This window comes from Pristiophorus japonicus, chromosome 10 (assembly GCF_044704955.1).
Source record: "Pristiophorus japonicus isolate sPriJap1 chromosome 10, sPriJap1.hap1, whole genome shotgun sequence".
Classification (NCBI taxonomy): Eukaryota; Metazoa; Chordata; class Chondrichthyes; family Pristiophoridae; genus Pristiophorus; species Pristiophorus japonicus.
This window is the reverse complement of record NC_091986.1, coordinates 162,128,887-162,146,959: the sequence shown is the minus strand read 5'-3', so window position 1 is coordinate 162,146,959 and position 18,073 is coordinate 162,128,887. Positions and strand designations below refer to the sequence as shown.

At 42.7% G+C, this 18,073-nt stretch overlaps 1 protein-coding gene across 9 annotated transcripts in view; it reads left to right on the top strand.

The window, feature by feature from the left end:
• atp8a2 (ATPase phospholipid transporting 8A2) overlaps positions 1-18,073 on the top strand; it is an 889,999-nt gene that overhangs the window by 639,287 nt on the left and 232,639 nt on the right. For all 9 annotated transcript variants that reach the window (XM_070892260.1, XM_070892256.1, XM_070892257.1 and 6 more), the window contains 2 exons: positions 1,483-1,666; positions 3,817-3,927. In XM_070892260.1, coding sequence (XP_070748361.1) covers positions 1,483-1,666; positions 3,817-3,927 — 295 coding nt within the window. The remainder of the gene's footprint in view (positions 1-1,482; positions 1,667-3,816; positions 3,928-18,073) is intronic.

The following is an 18,073-nucleotide window of genomic DNA, read 5'->3' as shown; positions in this document are numbered from 1 at the left end:
ATATAGGCCGGACCAGGTAAGGACGGCAGATTGGGTGAACCAGATGAGTTTTTATGACAATCCGATAGTTTCATGGTCACCATTACAGATACTAGCTTTTTATTCCAGATTTAGTTAATTAACTGAATTGAAATTCCCCAGCTGCCATGGTGGGATTTGAACTCGCGTCTCTGGATCATTAGTCCAGGCCTCTGGATTACTCGTCCAGCAACATAACCATTCTTGTGTTTTTATGTTTTACATTGTTCCACTTGCAGTGGCAATCTGAGTTGTTACAGCAGTTCTTTCATCCTGGCAGGCACAAGTGAGCCAGGGTGGGTTTTACCATAATTGTGAAGAGGTCTAGAACTCAACCTTGGTGTTCTGGTAGAATATCAAATCTGTCTTTAAATGTATTGTGGAACATCACATCCTACAGCTAAGTATTGAGTTTAAAATAACAATTGAGAAATCAATGAAAATTTTAGTTATTTCAATGAATTAACTCTATGTTGGAATAACTGAGGTGTTTAGAGAAAGTTTTATTTGGCAATTTTAAAACATCAAAAACTGTAGAAACCTGTGTGTAATTGGGATAAAGATGTCCCTTGCATGGATTGTTTATACACTTGGCATTTTTACTAAAAACAAAAATAACTCAGCCAGTGTGTGTTTGATCACTTTGTATTGACCGGCACTGTATTCACAGGATCATGATTGGGTACCTGGTATTGAGGCTTTCAGAATGCAGTTCATGAATGTCTGGCCGCCCAGCAATCTTCAAAAGACATTCGGTTACAAGGACCAGGACTAATCCAGGCCTGGCCTTTGGATTTCTCTCCAACTTGGCCTGTTTTAGGAGAAATGAGCTTGCATTATACATTGCTAGCTATTATGTTTTATTTGGAAGTGTACAATACTTCCAAAATGAACTCAATTTTTACAAAACATTTCTGTTGGCTCATATTTTATGCTTAACATTAATCAGTGTTGTTTCAAGCTATATGAATCAACAATTTTCTTTACTACCACAGTATTTCCCAATTTTAAAGCAGATGAGCTCTTAAATTATTTTGTTTTACTCTTAAATTTTGTTTTACTTTTACATTTCTGTTTCCATTGCTACCACCCTCTCCTCTCCCTCCTCCTGTTCACCCCACCCCACACATAATACTTAACATCATTAGGCCTCGACCAATTTACCTCTGAAACCATCCGTGACAGCATGTCCAAGAACAATGCAAATTGGATTCGTGTCAGATTTTGTTCCCACCTCCTTTTGGGGAAGTGCCCTCCTGAACTGCTAAACATTTACTGCTCAATGTTTTGTGGATTTTATTGGTTTCTTTAAACTAAAGCAGCTACCATATCATTAATCACCTAATAAAAAGCTGAAGTGTATTAGTATTTGTTGCATAGGGAAGTGGGAGTCTGGTGCATTATGCAGAAGAACTTGTAGATCCAACGATATCAAAGTGATTGACATCTCATTTCTCCCTTCAGAGTTTCTCCTCTCCAAAAATCAGAAATTGTAGACATGGTGAAAAAGCATGTTAATGCCATCACCCTGGCCATCGGAGATGGAGCCAATGACGTGGGAATGATTCAGACTGCGCATGTTGGAGTAGGGATTAGTGGCAATGAAGGTCTGCAAGCCACCAACTCCTCTGATTACTCCATAGCACAGGTTAGAGGCTTTAAGTATTACTTTGTCTTTTTACCATGATCAAAAATTCCCCCATTATTTTGGAAATGCTATCTCCTTCACACATGCAGTCAAAATGTTTTGCTACTGCACTAAAGTTGGTATCTTTCCCTTCCAGTGCTCGCAAGTTTATTATCTATGGAAATTACATAGTCACATAAACAGAGCATTTACTTTGAAGTTGTGACTATTGCAGGTTCCGCTGTCACAGAGGAGAGGACAGAGTTCAGAAGTTAACTGCTCGACTGTCTGTAGTTTACAATATGCAAACAGTAATTTAAAATAGTAAAACCTTTTTTATAAAAAAAATGTTCTGAGTGTCAGCTGTGGCTCAGTGGGTCGCACACCTGTCTCGAAGTCAGAAGGTTGTGGGTTCAAGTCCCACTCCACGAACTTGAGCACATAAATCTATGCTGACACTCCAGTGCAGTGCTGAGGGAGTGCTGCACTGTCAAAGGTGCCATTTTTCAGATGAGACATTAAACCGAGGCCCCGTCTGCCCTCTTATGTGGACGCAAAAGATTCCATGGCACTTATTTCAAAGAAGAACAGGGGAGTTATCCCTGGTGTCCTGGCCAATATTTATCCCTCAATCAACATAACAAAAACAGAGTATCTGGTCATTATCACATTGCTGTTTGTGGGAGTTTGCTGTGCACAAGATCACTGCCGTGCTTCACACATTACAACAGTGACTACACTCCAAAAGTACTTAATTGGCTGTAAAGTGCTTTGTGACGTCCGGTGGTTGTGAAAGGCACTTTTCTTTATTATTGCAGGAATTTGGGTTTATTCTGAAATACTTTTCTCTTGATTCTGAGAACTTTTCATTTTTGTCATTTGACATTGATTCCCATTACCATGATTGACTCTCCAAACCATACAACTGAAAAATCCACATGTAGTTTCTATTTGTTTGATATAGACTGCAAAGCTTCTCCCGATTAAGATACACCCCACTAACTCATGTCCAAAAGACATAGGTACAGGTTGGCAGCAGTCAAAACTTATGGTCCCTAAGTATGCATTGGGAGTTTAATGAGCTAAGAGCATGCACATTACAACCACAGAACATTGGTAAGCTCTCCACTGCAAGTCCAACTAAGACCATCATACCTGTTAGAGAATTTCCATCAATCAGACAAACGGGCTAGTTAATCCTCAACAGCATGCTGGAATCTTCGAAGCCTGTAAGGTTCAGGTGTTAGATTGCACAGTTGGTGACAGATAGTAACTCTGTTCTATCTCCTATTGCCAGATACATCCTCAAGAAGATACCACTTACTTACCCTTCCTTAAAGTTCTGCTGCTCCCCTCATTTTTGTACCAAGAACTTCAGTATCACCATTTCTAAGCTGAGGATATTTACAACATTGTTAACTCAGAGATTGTGGCATCTTTTTGAGGAGATAATTCTGGCCCAAAGCCCAAGGCCATTAACCAACTCTTCACTATAATTTAAGGGTGAATAAATGTTTGTTCCACTAGAAGAGTGTTGCCCACTTTTGTCCACGCCTCTATTCGTCACGTATCTTGCTCAAGGACCACTCCAGAAAACTCCACCACTGAATGACCTGCTACAAGATCTCCAGTGAGCTCCTGTAGGTAGTTTTGAAATAAACGGTGAGCATTTTGCCACAGGCTGAAGAAAAATAGAGAACCAATAATTCAGTTTTAAATAGGACCCTTTTGTGTGCTGTATGGAAGCTGAGATAATCTTCCTTTCTTTCACTGGGGAGCAAGAAAGTAGAGGGAACAATGCAGAATCCCAGCTCAGTGAATATCTGCAAGGAAGGTTGTGAATGGAGGCCCAATGTAGACCAGTAAGTCTGCCAAAAGCCACAGGTGAAAGGCAGGTGGGCTGAATATGGCATGTATTATGAGTACCACTTTGCTAGAATAATTTTATATTATTAATGTCGAACTATTCTAGGTTTGTTGCATTGAGAAAATATATTAGCTGCTACATATTGACCTTTGATATTGTGAAACTGATTTTCATTAGAATATTGTCGTATTTTTAGTATAAATGAGCATTTTTTGCAGAATTGATCGGCCTATGAATTTAATGTTTTGTGTGGTTTAAAAAAATATTTATGATATTGATGAAGGCTTTTTTCTTCTCATTCTAGTTTTCATATTTAGAAAAGCTTTTATTAGTACATGGAGCCTGGAGTTACATCCGAGTGACAAAGTGCATCCTTTACTGTTTTTACAAAAATGTGGTGCTGTACATAATAGAGGTAAGGAGTCATATCTGTGCCTCATTAGTAGGTTTTAAGTGGAATATCGAACACCTTGTTGACTTGCATTATGATTAGGGAATAGCGGCTGGGTCTCAGAAGAGGGGACAGAATTGGGGGAGGGGAACTTTCATGTTAAATGGGATTAGGAGGTTTTGGTTTACTAGCCTTATTCAACAATATCTTGCATTTATGTTGCAGCTTCATCATAGAAAAATATTTTACGGTGCTCCATAGAGGCATAAGGAAAAATGGATGCACAGCCAAAAAAGGAAACATTAGGAAAGTTGAACAAGAACAGCACTGTGCTTACTTCCATTCAGAGTATAATTACTGCTTTTTTTAAACCAAAATGCATCACCTCACAGTTACTGACAATGAATTCCATTGCTGCTTTTTAACTCATTCCCCCATTTTATCAATGTCCTATGCAGCTTTCTTTAGTTTTGTAAAGAATTAACTTTACCTCCCATTCTGGTACCATCTGCAAATTTTGACACCATCCCCTCTCGGTATATCCAAAACATTGTTTGGCAGTTAACAATAATAACACCAGAACTGTACTGTATGGGACACCACTACTGACTTCCTGTCTCCTTAAAAAAAAAAACTGCCCTTAGCTCCTACTGTCTGTTTTATCTCTTCTAAACAATTTTGAATCCAGTTTGCTATCTTCCTCAAATTCCTTAACCGTTTCTAGTAATCTTGCATGTGGTATCTTGTCAATGGCATTCCTAAAGTCCAAGTACACTACATTTCCCCACCTTCTTTGTTACCTCCTCGAAGAATCCTGTGCAATTTTTCAACCGTGATCGTTGCTTTTGAAATTGTTGTTGGCTACTTCTAACTATTTTCTCTTTATCTAGATATGTGGTAATTTCATCCTTATTGAAGCCTCTAAAAATTTTTCCCCACTACAGATATTAAGCTAACTGGTCTGCAATTACACAGATTACTTCTGTGTCTCTTTTTAAAAATGGATAATACATTGGCCACGCTCCAATCCTCCGGCACACATCAACACTCAATAGATCGTATGATATCCTCCAGTAAAGATCACTGTGAAATACTTAACATGTGCCTCTGCCATTTTTTGACTACCATCTACAGATTGACTGTTCTGTCCACTAAGGAGTTTAACTTTGCTTTTACTAATTCTCTTTTTACTAATATAGTTGTAAAATACTTTAAGTTCCTTTTGACATTTTTTGAAATTGTTTCCACATACTACTCCTTAGCTTTCTTTATCCCTGTCTTATCCTTTTATTTTTTTATTTTTTTAAATAAAAATCCCACTGCTGCTCTACAGTCCTGTGTACCAATTCCTGCTTCTACCTCAACTCAGCTTGTTTTCTCATTTTTCTAAAAATCTGCCCTAATCCAATCTGGTGCTCTAGTTTCCCTATCTAGTTGGATCTTAAACCTTACCATATTGTAGTCACTACTCCCAAGCGCTCGCTCACAATCAGCTCATCTACCTGATCTTGTAGCACTGCTAATGTACTGCTTGAGGAAGGAGTCCTGTACACATTTTAGGAATACCATTCCCTTTTATCCATTTACTCCCTCTCTGACTCCATCAGTAAGTGGATAATTAAAATCGCCAACAACAATGATGTTATTCCAACTCATCTTTCGAATGACTGCACATTTCCTCTTCCATTGATTTGATTGAAATGCATTTCAGCCAGTTGGAAGGAACCACTGCAGTGTCGCTGTCTTTGTTTACTTTTTTTGATTTTAAAAAAACATGAAAATCGAAGGATTCACAACAAAGCCACGGTCTTATTACTGAGTGAAACTCAAGCTAATGGCCTTATGCCTTTACTTAAGTTTAAGCTAAATGCACTCTAGCTGGCACTAACTCTGTATAGCTTTGTTTATCATCGGTACAGAGTTCTGCTACTGGTAGGCCAGTAGCACCAGCAGTGACTCATCAGGTTGGCATATTAGTTAAATCTGCAGTCTAGCCACTATTACAGCATTCAATAATGCTGGCACACAGACTCACCTTTCCAACCATGTGTTTTATGTTCACAACCAGTCCAGTGTAAACACATATCTGAATCAACACCTAACTCCACCTTTGATCTGCGCTGTTTGTTCCGGGCAATAGGAAGACAAGTGTTGTGATAGGAGGCCCATAAATAAATTTCTCAGCTGATGGCTCGCGTAACTAAATGTTTTTCAATCGGACGTAAACCACGAAAAGGAAAACCAAGCCCCTAATTTAGACATAAACTTCACATCCTGCTTCATTCCAAAAAGGAATTTGCTCCTTCATTCCGTACACTAATGTATAGACTGGCTCTGTAGCAGTTTTGGCTTCAGAATAAAACAGAGTTTTAATGCTGCTGAGGTATGCACTTCAGAGTACTGCTGCATAACAATTGAACTCTATTGCTTAGGATACTTGGCAGTATGAGTAGTGAAACAATGCCCCAAGTCTCTATAGCATCAAGCTACCAAACAACAGAGACTGATATTCACCTCTAGTTTTCACAACTTTCTGCTCTTTGACTTGCTCTTTTCTGAGTCTTTGGGCACAATTTTATGCTTTTTAAATGCACCAACAGGGAGAAAATGGGAATTGGGGGCAGCAATGAACTTAGATTATCCTTTTGGATTCGAGGTCACTGCGTTCTCCCGTAAGTCGATCCTGCATCCCTTATCTGGCTGGATCCTGCTCTCATCTGACAAAACTGCTCCCTATTCCAAGATTATTCTGGAATGCAAAGATAACCCCAGGCTTCTTCTTCTCTCCTGAAAACCTCTTCTTAACCCCTCTCCCCTATTTCCTCCACCCTCGCCTCCAACAACAAGTGCGAGGAGCTCATGGACTTCTTTGTCTCTAAGATTCAGACCATCCATTCGGCTGCCTCTGCCACTTCCCTTCCTTCTCCTAGCCCACCGGTCCAAACTTCACCTAAGGTTTCCCCCTGTCCTCGCCCTGAACTTAAATCTTTCTCCAATTTCTCTCCAATCTCCCCTCATGACCTCTCCGCACTCATCTTGTCAATGAGACGTGCTTCCTGCTCTCTCTACCCTATTCCCACTAAACTGCTGGTCACACAACTTTCTTTTCAGGATCCCATGTTTGCTAATATTGTTAACGGTTCTCTCCTCAAGTACTGTCTCCCTCTCTATCATATCTGTTGTCATCCCCCCTCGACTCAAAAAAGAAACAAGCCTTGACCCTTCCGTCCTTGCAAACTACCACCCTATCTCCAAAGTCCCATTCCTCGCCAAAGTCCTTGAACGTGTTGTCGCCTCCCAAATCCGTGCCCATCTTTTCCGGAACTCCATGTTTGAATCCCTCCAGTCAGCTTTTCGCCCATGCCACAGTATCGAAACGGCTCTTATCAAAGTGACTGTGACAAAGGTAAACTATCCCTCCTCGTCCTTCTTGACCTATCTGCAGCCTTTGACACGGTTGACCACTCCATCCTCCTCTCTTGCCTTTCCACCAGCTCGCCACCGTCGTCCAGCTGGCTGGAACTGCACTCACCTGGTTTCATTCTTATCTATCTAATTGTAGCTAGAGAATCACCTGCAATGGATTCTCTTCCTGCTTCCGCACCATCATCTCTGGGGTCTCCCAAGGATCTATCCTTGGCCCCCTCCTATTTCGCATCTACGTACTGCCCCTTGGCGACATCATCTGAAAACACAGCATCAATTTCCACGTATGCTGGCGACACCCAGCTCTATCTCACTTCTCCCAACCCCTCCACTGTCTCTAAATTGTCAGACTGCTTGTCCGACATCTAGTACTGAATAAGGAGAAATTTCCTCCAACTAAGTATTAGGCAGATCAAAGCCATTGTCTTCAGTCCCTGCCCCAAACTCCGTTCCCTAGCCACCGACCCCATCCCTCTCCCAGGTATCTGTCTGAGGCTGAAACAGACTGTTCGAAACCTTGGTGTCATATTTGACCTTGGAATGAGCTTCCGACCACATATCCGCGGCATAAATAAGATCACCTATTTCCACCTCCGTAACATCGTCTATCTCCGCCCTTGCCTCCGCTCATCTGCTGCTGAAATCCTCACCCATACCTTTGTTACCTTTAGATTTGACTATTCCAACGCACTCTAGGCTGGCCTCCCACGTTCTACCCTACCTAAACTTCCAAAACTCAGCTGCCCGTGTCCTAACTCACACCAAGTCCCGTTCACCCATCATCTCCGTGCTCGCTGACCTACATTGGCTTCCGGTTAAGCAATGCCACGATTTTAAAATTCTCATTCTTGTTTTCAAATCCTTCCATAGCCTCACCCCTCCCTATCTCTGTAACCACCTCCAGCCCTATAACCCCCCACCAAGATATCTGTGCTCCTCTAATTCTGGCCTCTTGAGCATCCTTGACTTTAATCTCTCAACCATTGAAGCTTAGCCTTCAGCTGCCTAGGCCCTAAGCTATGGAATTCCCTCTCTAAACCCCTCCGCCTCTACCTTTCTTTCCTCCTTTAAAATGCTCCTTAAAACCTTTTTGATCAAGCTTTTGGTCATCTGCCCTCATTTCTCCTTATGTCACTCAGTGTCAAATTTTGTTTTATAACAGTCCTGTGAAGCACCTTGGGATGTTTTACTATGTTAAAGGCGCTATATAAATGCAAGTTATTATCATGAGTTTCCCTTTCTTGCTCAATGTCTAGTCTTAATGATGACGTAACCCCGAGGGTACAACAATGAAACACTCTTGTAAAATTAACTGCGTACCATTAGCTTGCACATGCCTCCACATGTGCTTCTCCAATTTTCATATGCCGGACTGATTAATGCTGCAGTCTAATAAATTTTGATAATTGTCAAGCTGCTTTATTTTTACAATCTCTCCTTCTGGGATAGAAAAAACAATAACAAAAGCATCACACGATCTCTGTTATCGAACTAACTCAACCTTTTCTGGTGAACCATTCCTCTGAACCTGATCCACTTTGAATTTGAGTATGAGAGAACTTTCACTTGTTTGTCCAGGCTCCCTATCCAAACATTGCTGAACTGACCTGGACCATGTCTTTCTCTTCTTTTGTTCCCTACCCTCGGAACTTGCCAATTTGACCTCTGGCTGCTTCCCTGTCTCGGGATTGGCAATAGTGCTGCCAATCAAAGCAACTACCACATCACCCCAGATGTGAGCCCCACTCAAACAACTTCATGCTGTGTGCAAATAAATCCTGTCTCTCTCTCCCAATATCTCTTCTGAATGCCGACTGGAAATGTCTGAAAGTGATGATCCACTTATTATCCATGACCATTTCAATAGCTAGTTCATTATCTTTTGGAAGACGTCATTATCATCCCTATCCTCTCTTTGTCCCAGTGGCTCCAGATTTTGTCAAAATAATAGAAAGGATGCTGAACTCTTGGGAATGGGAATTAACTCTTCGAAACCTGAATATGACTACCTATCAAAAAATACATACTTTTAAGCCAAAAATCTTTTCTGGGTCAAATAGTGAGGGATCCTGAAATGTGACAGCATGTTTGAAGCATGTCATACCTCACTGCTATTTTATTCAAACATTGACTGCTCTCTGTCTCAGTGGTCTAGATTAGATAAACTGAAGAGTGCAGTGATTGTGTTTTTATATTATTTTTGCGGGGCTTTTCTCAATATCTTTTAATTAATTGGGCATGAATGCACTTGTCTCACTTGCAAAGAATACAGAATGGTATTTATGATTTATTATTTTTAAATCATTTTCTTCCATGCACCAGACAAAAGGAATGATTTGGACTTACCAATAATTTGCACGTCAATTGTCCTTTGTTCTCTTGTATATATGAATCAGCGTGGTGGTGATTGAATCAGTAAAGCTGTATTCTGGGAAGGGCCTAGACTCTGGATTAGAAGTAGATTGAAAATTACCCAAACCCCACTGGATGGCTCAGTGGACAAACACACTTGTGGCCCCAGGTTTAATCCCATGATAGCTCACCCTCAACCAGGGCAGCAGTTGAGAAGTTAAAATGAGCTTAACAACTCCTCCCACGCTCCACCCCCCGCCAAAGAAATCAGCCAGGCTAACAGTGACACCTATTGGATGCATTACAGGATGGGGCTCAGCTCTGATCTTCCTTTTGTTCATCATCATAGGCAGTCCCTCGAAATCGAGGAAGACTTGCTTCCAGTCAAAAAGTGAGTTCTTAGATGACTCAGCAATCCATCACGGGAATTACAGTCTCTGTCACAGGTGGGACAGACAGTCATTGAAGGAAAAGGTGGGTGGGACTGGTTTGCTGCACGTTCCTTCCACTGCCTTTGCTTAATTTCTGCATGCTCTCAGCGATGAGACTCGAGATGCTCAGCGCCCTCCCGGATGCACTTCCTCCACTTAGGGCGGTCTTTGGCCAGGGACTCCCAGGTGTCGGTGGGGATGTTGCATTCTATCAAGGAGGCTTTGAGGGTGTCCTTGAAACATTTCCTCTGCCCACCTTGGGCTCACTTGCCATGTAAGAGTTCCGAGTAGAGCACTTGCTTTGGGAGTCTTGTGTCAGGCATGCGAACAATGTGCAACTTATGTGCCAATAGCCTCTTGACACCCACCATTTGGGTTCACGCATAAGAAGGAAACACTTGGGTGAGGAACTAGAGGCTTGCTAGCCCATATGAAACTGTACTGCACTATGTGCCTCTGTTCAAGAGAGATGAGATGAGAAAAGGGAACAAACGTCAAACATACAATGAGATGCAACACACTCATTTTGGAGTTTCATCAGCAACCGATTGATCTTAACCTTTGCCGATGGGTGCAAATGTTTGCAGTTCTTTGTAAAAAATAAAAAAAAATCAACGGGAGATTATAATATTCCATATATTACATGAAGCCAAAGTTACTTACATTTTTAAAACCTGTACATGTGTCTGTAGTACCTTTAATCTTCCTTTATCTCAGTATGCACATTGCCATTATATAATCCTGATATCATCAAAGGAAGCTGACATGGGGAATGGATTGAGGCAAGAACATTTAAAATCACTGACAAAAGAATGACCAGGTTTCTTGTCTGATGGTAAACCTGTGTGTTTCAGACGCCCTCAAATCTTTAAAATAACAGATTTGAAGATACAGATAATCTCCAATTCAGGTGTTGCAACATACAAACATAGAAAACATTTACACGCTTTGGAAAAGTTCAGTAAGCAGCAGTATCTCTCTTTGACGCTTAGCATAGTCCAACTTCAAAACTATTAAAAGTATGTTACACAAAATCTGTACTGAATGCAGCCCAGTCTCCCATTAATCATCCAAGCATGTTGTGTTCGTCTTGAGCAGATTATAGTCTTTAGAATAAGTCTGTTATTGAATGCTGATGTTTACAGGTACCATTCAAAATAGCTTGAATCAGTTTTGTGCCCCAGTGCCATAAAACAGCAAGGAGGAAGGGCATTTTGTGCGATTGTATTGTCCTTGCATAATATCTCCCAAAAAGGTGATCTTTTATACACTTCATACTCAAGCATCTAGAATTTTTTAAAGTTATATAAGGTACTGTTAATTCTCAAAATATGCATCACCTTGAAAGTTCTGGCCCAATGATAACCAGTATGGTTTTTAGCAGGACCTTTTCACTGGACATTGTTACACAGCTCTAGAATTTTGCTGTTAAACACTTTGATCATCTCTCATCTATCTTTTCCATAGACATCTTCAAAGCTTTTGATGATCTGGCACCATGTATTTCTAAACAGGTTACAAGCATGTGGCCTCCCAACAAGGCTGGATAGTTGGTTTTCTCTCAAATGGCTCTATCTGCTGATTGTTTTTCCAATAACTCAGGAGTGTCCTAGGCTCTTCTTCCATCTTCATATCAGCAACTTCCTGCACTCATTGCTGAGTCCTCTGCACTCTTGCTGATGATTCCACTCTGCAATCAAACGCCTTCTTCAGATTGCAGGCTCTCCGTGCTCACAACTTCCATACTGAAGGAATGGAGAAGGTCATCGATACGAAGAAGGGTGGCAGAGATGACGCTACCCCAGGGATCCTTTGAGTTAATGGAAAAAGAGTCAGATGATAAGCTACCAGGTCAACAGAGTTAGTGACTTGAGAGGAAACTGGATAGTTATGAACTGTGCCACCATCACATAAGGACAGTAAAACAAATTTGTGACTTATGTAACTTTTGAATTTTTCACAAAAATTGACATTTGGTTAAAAAATATGGGCCCATATTTTCTCTTTTTTTAAAAAAAAGGGAACTTTACTCCCATTCAAGATAATGGGGAGTTTGCATATTGACCTTGGTCTTAATAATGCAGGCGCCACTTCAGAAGTTTTCACAGAAGCACAGCCCACTCAAATCACTCATGCAGAACTAGCTGTAGACCAGTAAATAGATGATGAATAGAATTATGTTACAAGGTGTGCATCAATCACGTTGCTTTGGGGTCTGCAGAGAACGTCTGGTGTAATTACATCAGGGGTTACAGATTGAAGGAAAATGTCACCGTCACCACTGGTGATTTGCCAATGCCCTTAAAGTGACATAAGCTGACACATTTGTTGCTAGCTCCTTTGTATACATCTTTTACTGATTAAGCAGGCATTAATCAACCTGCCATATCCACATGCATGAAATATGTTAGTCAAAAGAGAATCTCCAAAAAGTTGCATCATGTACGTTACACTGCCCCCAAAAAAGTGCCTCACCACGTACCATCTCTATCAAGAGCAGCTTTGACATGAAGACTAATGGAAAATTGAGTTATGAAAGGCATATAGTATGGCTAAAAGTATCGAAGTTTTGTTCCTCTACGTGTTGAGTGATTATTTTCATCATCTCCTTTTCGGACACCAAAAGCTCAGTCGAGCTTAGTATGGTAGCTGTGAGTGGAGGGATCAGAGCTGAGAAACTGTGTAAAGCTTACTTTAAAGTTGTATGGCTTCAGTTATGATCTGTCTTAAGGCTGCTTAACATTTTCTGCAGCTAGAATGTTTGATATCTTGCCAGAGACCAAAGTGGCAGAATCCCTGAGTGTCTTTTTAAGATTAGTTGCAGATTTAAAATGAATATATCTGGTAAATTGTGGGCTTGTACCAGAAACATTACCACAACATCTGATGAATAGTCATAAAAATCCATTGGTTCACTAATGTCCTTTTGGGAGGGGAACCTACCCACCCTATCTAGTCTGGCCTACATGTGACTCCAGTCACACACTATGTGGTTGACTCTTGATGCCCTCAGGGCAACAAGAAATGGGCAGTAAATGCTGCCTTTAGAGCATGGCCCACATACGAAGACCAAATAAACAACAAGTAATTTTCTCTCTCAATCCATTTTTAATTTCAGGAACAATAATTGTAGCTATCTCTGCGTTGGCCTCAAATCAGTCACAAAACTTGGAGGCACATTCTGTGGCCAAATCTGATACAGGTATGACTTCCCAGATCCGGAAACCTCGGGACCAAGGCCGTTCCGGATTTCGGAACATATTTCCGACATCCCGAATCCGGAAATGCCTGGGCCGAGGTTCGGGTCTTTCTGGATTTCGGAGACAAAATCCAACGTCCCAGATCCGGAAACCTATTTGGCTCAGCGGTGACCCGTTGTTAGTAAGAAAAAAAGCGCCCTGGAAAAACCTGCGTTGCAGCTATTGGGATGGCGGTAGGAATGGAGACCTGCAAAAAAGATAAGTTAAAGTTTTTATTTTTTAATTCTTTTGCAGCGATTCAAAAATTAATGGCCCAAGTTTCCACATGATTTGCGCCTGATTTTTAGGAGCAACTGGTGAAGAACGGACTATCTTAGAAATCGCAATTCTCCACATTTTTTTCCTGCAGTTCTAGTCAGTTAGAACAGTTCCACTTTGGAACAGAATTTTTTCTTCAAAAGGGGGCGTGTCCGGCCACTGACTCCTGATTTCAAAGTTTCCACAGTGAAAACGTACTCCAAACTAACTTAGAATGGAGCAAGGGAAGATTTTTGTAGAACTGAAAAAACCTGTTCTACACATTAAAAAATCAGGCGCAGGTTACAAATTAGGCGTCCAGAACGAGGTGGGGGGGGGGGAGGGAAGTCATTAAATTCTATAATAAATCCTTATTTATACTTCTACAAATATTATACAAATAAATCCAACCTGAATAAACATTTATAAGCAAAGAAAAGCTTAAATAAACCATCTTCCTACCTGTGTGAAAGTGCTTCAGCCAGGGAGAATGCTGCAGGCGTTCATTCCTGCAGGGGGGGGCGGTGGTGGAGGAGGCAGCCGTTCATTCCCGCGGGTGGGGGTGGGAGGAGAAAGCCGTTTGTTCCCGACTGCGGTCGGGGAGGGAAACGGCTGCCTCAACTTTCTGAGGCTTCCTGCAGCCTTCTCACTGCTGCAAGAAGCTGATGTGCTGATGGCAATGTGCTTTTATTAAAAAATGTTCAAAAATTAAACAGCTACAAAGAACTACAAAAATGGCCGAGTGCCAATGTTTCCTTCACACTGCGCGTGCGCGAACGCTTCAATGCGCACGCGCAGTGTTGCCGGCAGGAATGGTACCCGCTCCTTCCCACTTACAAAATCGGCGCGAGTGTAGGCTCCGCCCCCCTGGGCGCCGCGCCAAACAGATAAGGAGCTGCAGGGCGCTCCAGAATCGCGCGTTTTTTTTCCGGCGCCGTTTTAGGCGTGAAAAACGGGCGCCCAGCTCGGAGGGGCGCCCGTTTTTTATCGTGTGGAAACTTGGGCCCAATGTGTCTTGTGAATGTTTTGTGATTTTTTTTTTAATTGCGTTTTGCAATTTTATTTTGGTGTGTGGGTGGGGGTGGGGGTTATTTACTGAACATTCTGGATTTTGGAACTCCGGATTTGGGAGGTCGCACCTGCAGTGTAGTTTGATTACATCATCCCTCAAATGTACGCTTTTCTGAAGTTAGTTCTCCAGAATGTTTTCTTACCTACAATTTTCCAGAGCTTATTATCAATGCAACCAGGATTAGAACCACAGAACCATTGAAACTAACAGCACAGAAGGAAGCCATTCGGTCCATCGTGCCTGTGCTGGCTCTTTGAAAGAGCAGTTGTGCTTTGACCTGCATCCCTGCTTTATGTCCGTAACCCTGTAAGTTCCTCATCCTCAAGTACCTGTCCAGCTTTCTTTCAAAATTATTTGTGGAGTCGCTTCCATCACCTTTTCAGGTAGAGTATTCAAGATTCAGTCTAACCAGTGGTTTATAAAGTTCTAGTATGATCTCTCTGCTTTTCTATCCTACTCCTCTATTTATAAACTCAAGTAACGCATATGCTTTTTTTTAACCACCTTATCAACTTTCCCTGCCACCTTTAAGGATTTGTGTATATGGATACCAAGGTGTCTCTCCTCATCTACACTTCTCAAAATCGTAACTTTTGTAGTATACTGTCTTTCCACTTCTCCGCATTGAACTCCATCTGCCATGCCTTTGCCCATTTCACTATCCTGTCTGTCATCCTGAAGCCTATAAACTATCCTCATCACTATCTACTACTTGGCCAAGTTTTGTATCATCTGCAAACTTTATCATGCTGCTCCCTACACCCGAGTCCAGATAATTTATAAAAATTGAAAAGAGTAATGGACTCAAAACTGACCTTAGGGGAACACCACTGAAAACCATCTCCAAGTCTGAAAAACCTTCACCCATCCACCACCACCCTTTGCTTCCTCTCACTGAGCTACTTTCCTCTTAATTCCATGGGCTTGCATCTTCTTAATAAGCCTCCTGTGTGACACTCTGTCGAATGCCTTCCAAAAGTCTATATATACAACGTTGACTGCACTACCTTAATCAACCTTCTCTGTTACGTCATCCAAAGAATTCAATCAAGTTAGTCAGACACGATTTGCCTTTTACAAATGCTGTCTCTCCTTGATTAACCTATACCTTTCCAGATGAAAGTTTATTTTGTCCCTGATAATGGTTTCCAATAACTTCACCGCCACCAATGTTAGGCTGACTGACCTGTAGTTTCCTGGTTTATCTCTCTCCCCTTTTGTTGTGCATGTATAACATAAGTATACTCCCTGTACACTCAATGTACAGTTACATAAGACTACTGGATGTACCTTCACACTGTATACACTATGCATAGTACCACCAGAGGGTGCAACTGGTGGAGACTTAGTTTACCTGGTTACACGACAGGTAACCAGGTAAAAAAGGGAGCTCACCATGCTGTATTCTCACTCAGGAGCTGTAATAAATGGACTAAGGTCACCACAGTTCAAGTACGATACCTTGCCTCGTGGAGTCATTACTAGAGTGCTTATAGACGCAACAACTGGCGACGAGATTACAAATTTCCACGCGAAAATAGCTAACCTTTGCACGTTTCAACAGTTCGCCGATGGGGAAGATTGGGAGGCCTTTGTGGAAAGGCTTGAACACTTCTTTATTGCCAGCGACCTGGCAGGAGACACCCTGACCTCGCTGGCTGATGAGCGCAGAGTTATCCTGCTCAGCAGTTATGGGCCCACCGTCTATGGCCTCGTCAGGGACTTGCCAGCCCCAAAGAAGACAACGACCGAAACATATGTGGAGCTCGTAGAGATGATACAGGAACAACTCAAACCTAAAGAGAGCATCATCATAGGCAGTCCCACGGAATCGAGGAAGACTTGCTTCCACTCCCTAAGTGAGTTCTTTGATGGCTGAACAGTCCGATACGAGAGCGACAAACCCTGTCACAGGTGGGACAGACATTCATCGAGGGAAGGGATCGGTGGGGCTGGTTTGCCGCGCGCTCCTGCCGCTGTCTGCGCTTGGCCTCTTCACGCTCTTTGCATTGAGACTCGAAGAGCTCAATGCCCTCCCAGTTGCACTTTCTCCACCTCGGGCGGTCTTCGGCCAGGGTCTCCCAGGTGTCAGTGGTGATGTCGCACTTTACCAGGGAGGCTTTGAGGGTGTCCTTATAATGTTTTCACTGTCCTCCTTTGGCTCATTTACCATGAAGGAGCTCCGAATAAAACACTTGCTTAGGGAGTCTCGGATCTGGCATGCAAACTTATGTGGCCTGCCCAGCGAAGCTGATCGAATGTGGTCAGTGCTTCAATGCTGGGGATGTTAACCTGGTCGAGGACACTGATGTTGGTCCGCCTGTCCTCCCAGGGGATTTGCAGGATCCTCACAGCTCGACACCAGTTCTACACCCACCGGCGGCCCGAAGGCCAACAAATTGCAAAATATGCTGCAGACCTCAGACAATTGGCTGCACCGTGTGATTTTAGCGACCACCTCACTAAAGCGCTGTGGGACATCTTCGTTATTGCAATCGCCACGAGGGCCTCCTCCACAAGCTGCTCTCTGCGGATGCCACGATCACCCTGCAGAAGCAATTAAAGTGAGCCAAGCGTTCATGATCTCTGCCTGCGATTCCAAGCGGATGTCTCACTCCCAGGACTCTAACCCGGCAAGTACTGTGAATTGACTGGCGCCTTTTAGAGACAGGGCTGCTGCAAACGGTCTCTCTGTGAAGAGAGAACAGAACCCCGAGTCCCGCAACCCTGAGTCCGCCACATGGGGCCAACCGGCTAACCCCATGCTGGCGCTGTGGAGGAAGTCACAGGGCCCACCAGTGCCGCTATAAAGACTATACTTGCAAAGGCTGTAACACGAAGGGCCACCTCCAGAGAATGTGCAAGAGAAATCGTACTCACCGAGTTGAAGAAGAGTTGGTCGATCACCTGGACTCCAGCGACGATGAAGAGAGAGTCCATGAGGCATCTCAGCCCCACGATGAGGTGTACAGAGTGTTTAACTACACCACCGAGAGTTCCCCATTGACAATGGAAGTCGAAATCAATGGCGTTCCAGTCACGATGGAGGTGGACACAGAGACGAGCCAGTCACTGATGAATTAAGCGGCCTTTGAGAAACTCTGGGACAATCCAGTCGAACGACCTAAAATGATCCCGATCCAGGTGAAGCTGCTCACCTACACAAACGACACCATCCCAGTCATTAGCAGCATGGATGTCCAGGTGTCCCATAACGCCACGATGCACAATTTACCTTTGTGGATCGTTGCTGGGGATGGTCCAACGCCATTAAGGAGAAGATGGATGAAAAAGATCCGTTGGAGCTGGGAAAATCTCCAACCTCCAGCGATCGACATCCTCCGCAGCCCCGAAGTCGGATCCAGCACAGCAGCTGAAAAATCAGCCGCTCA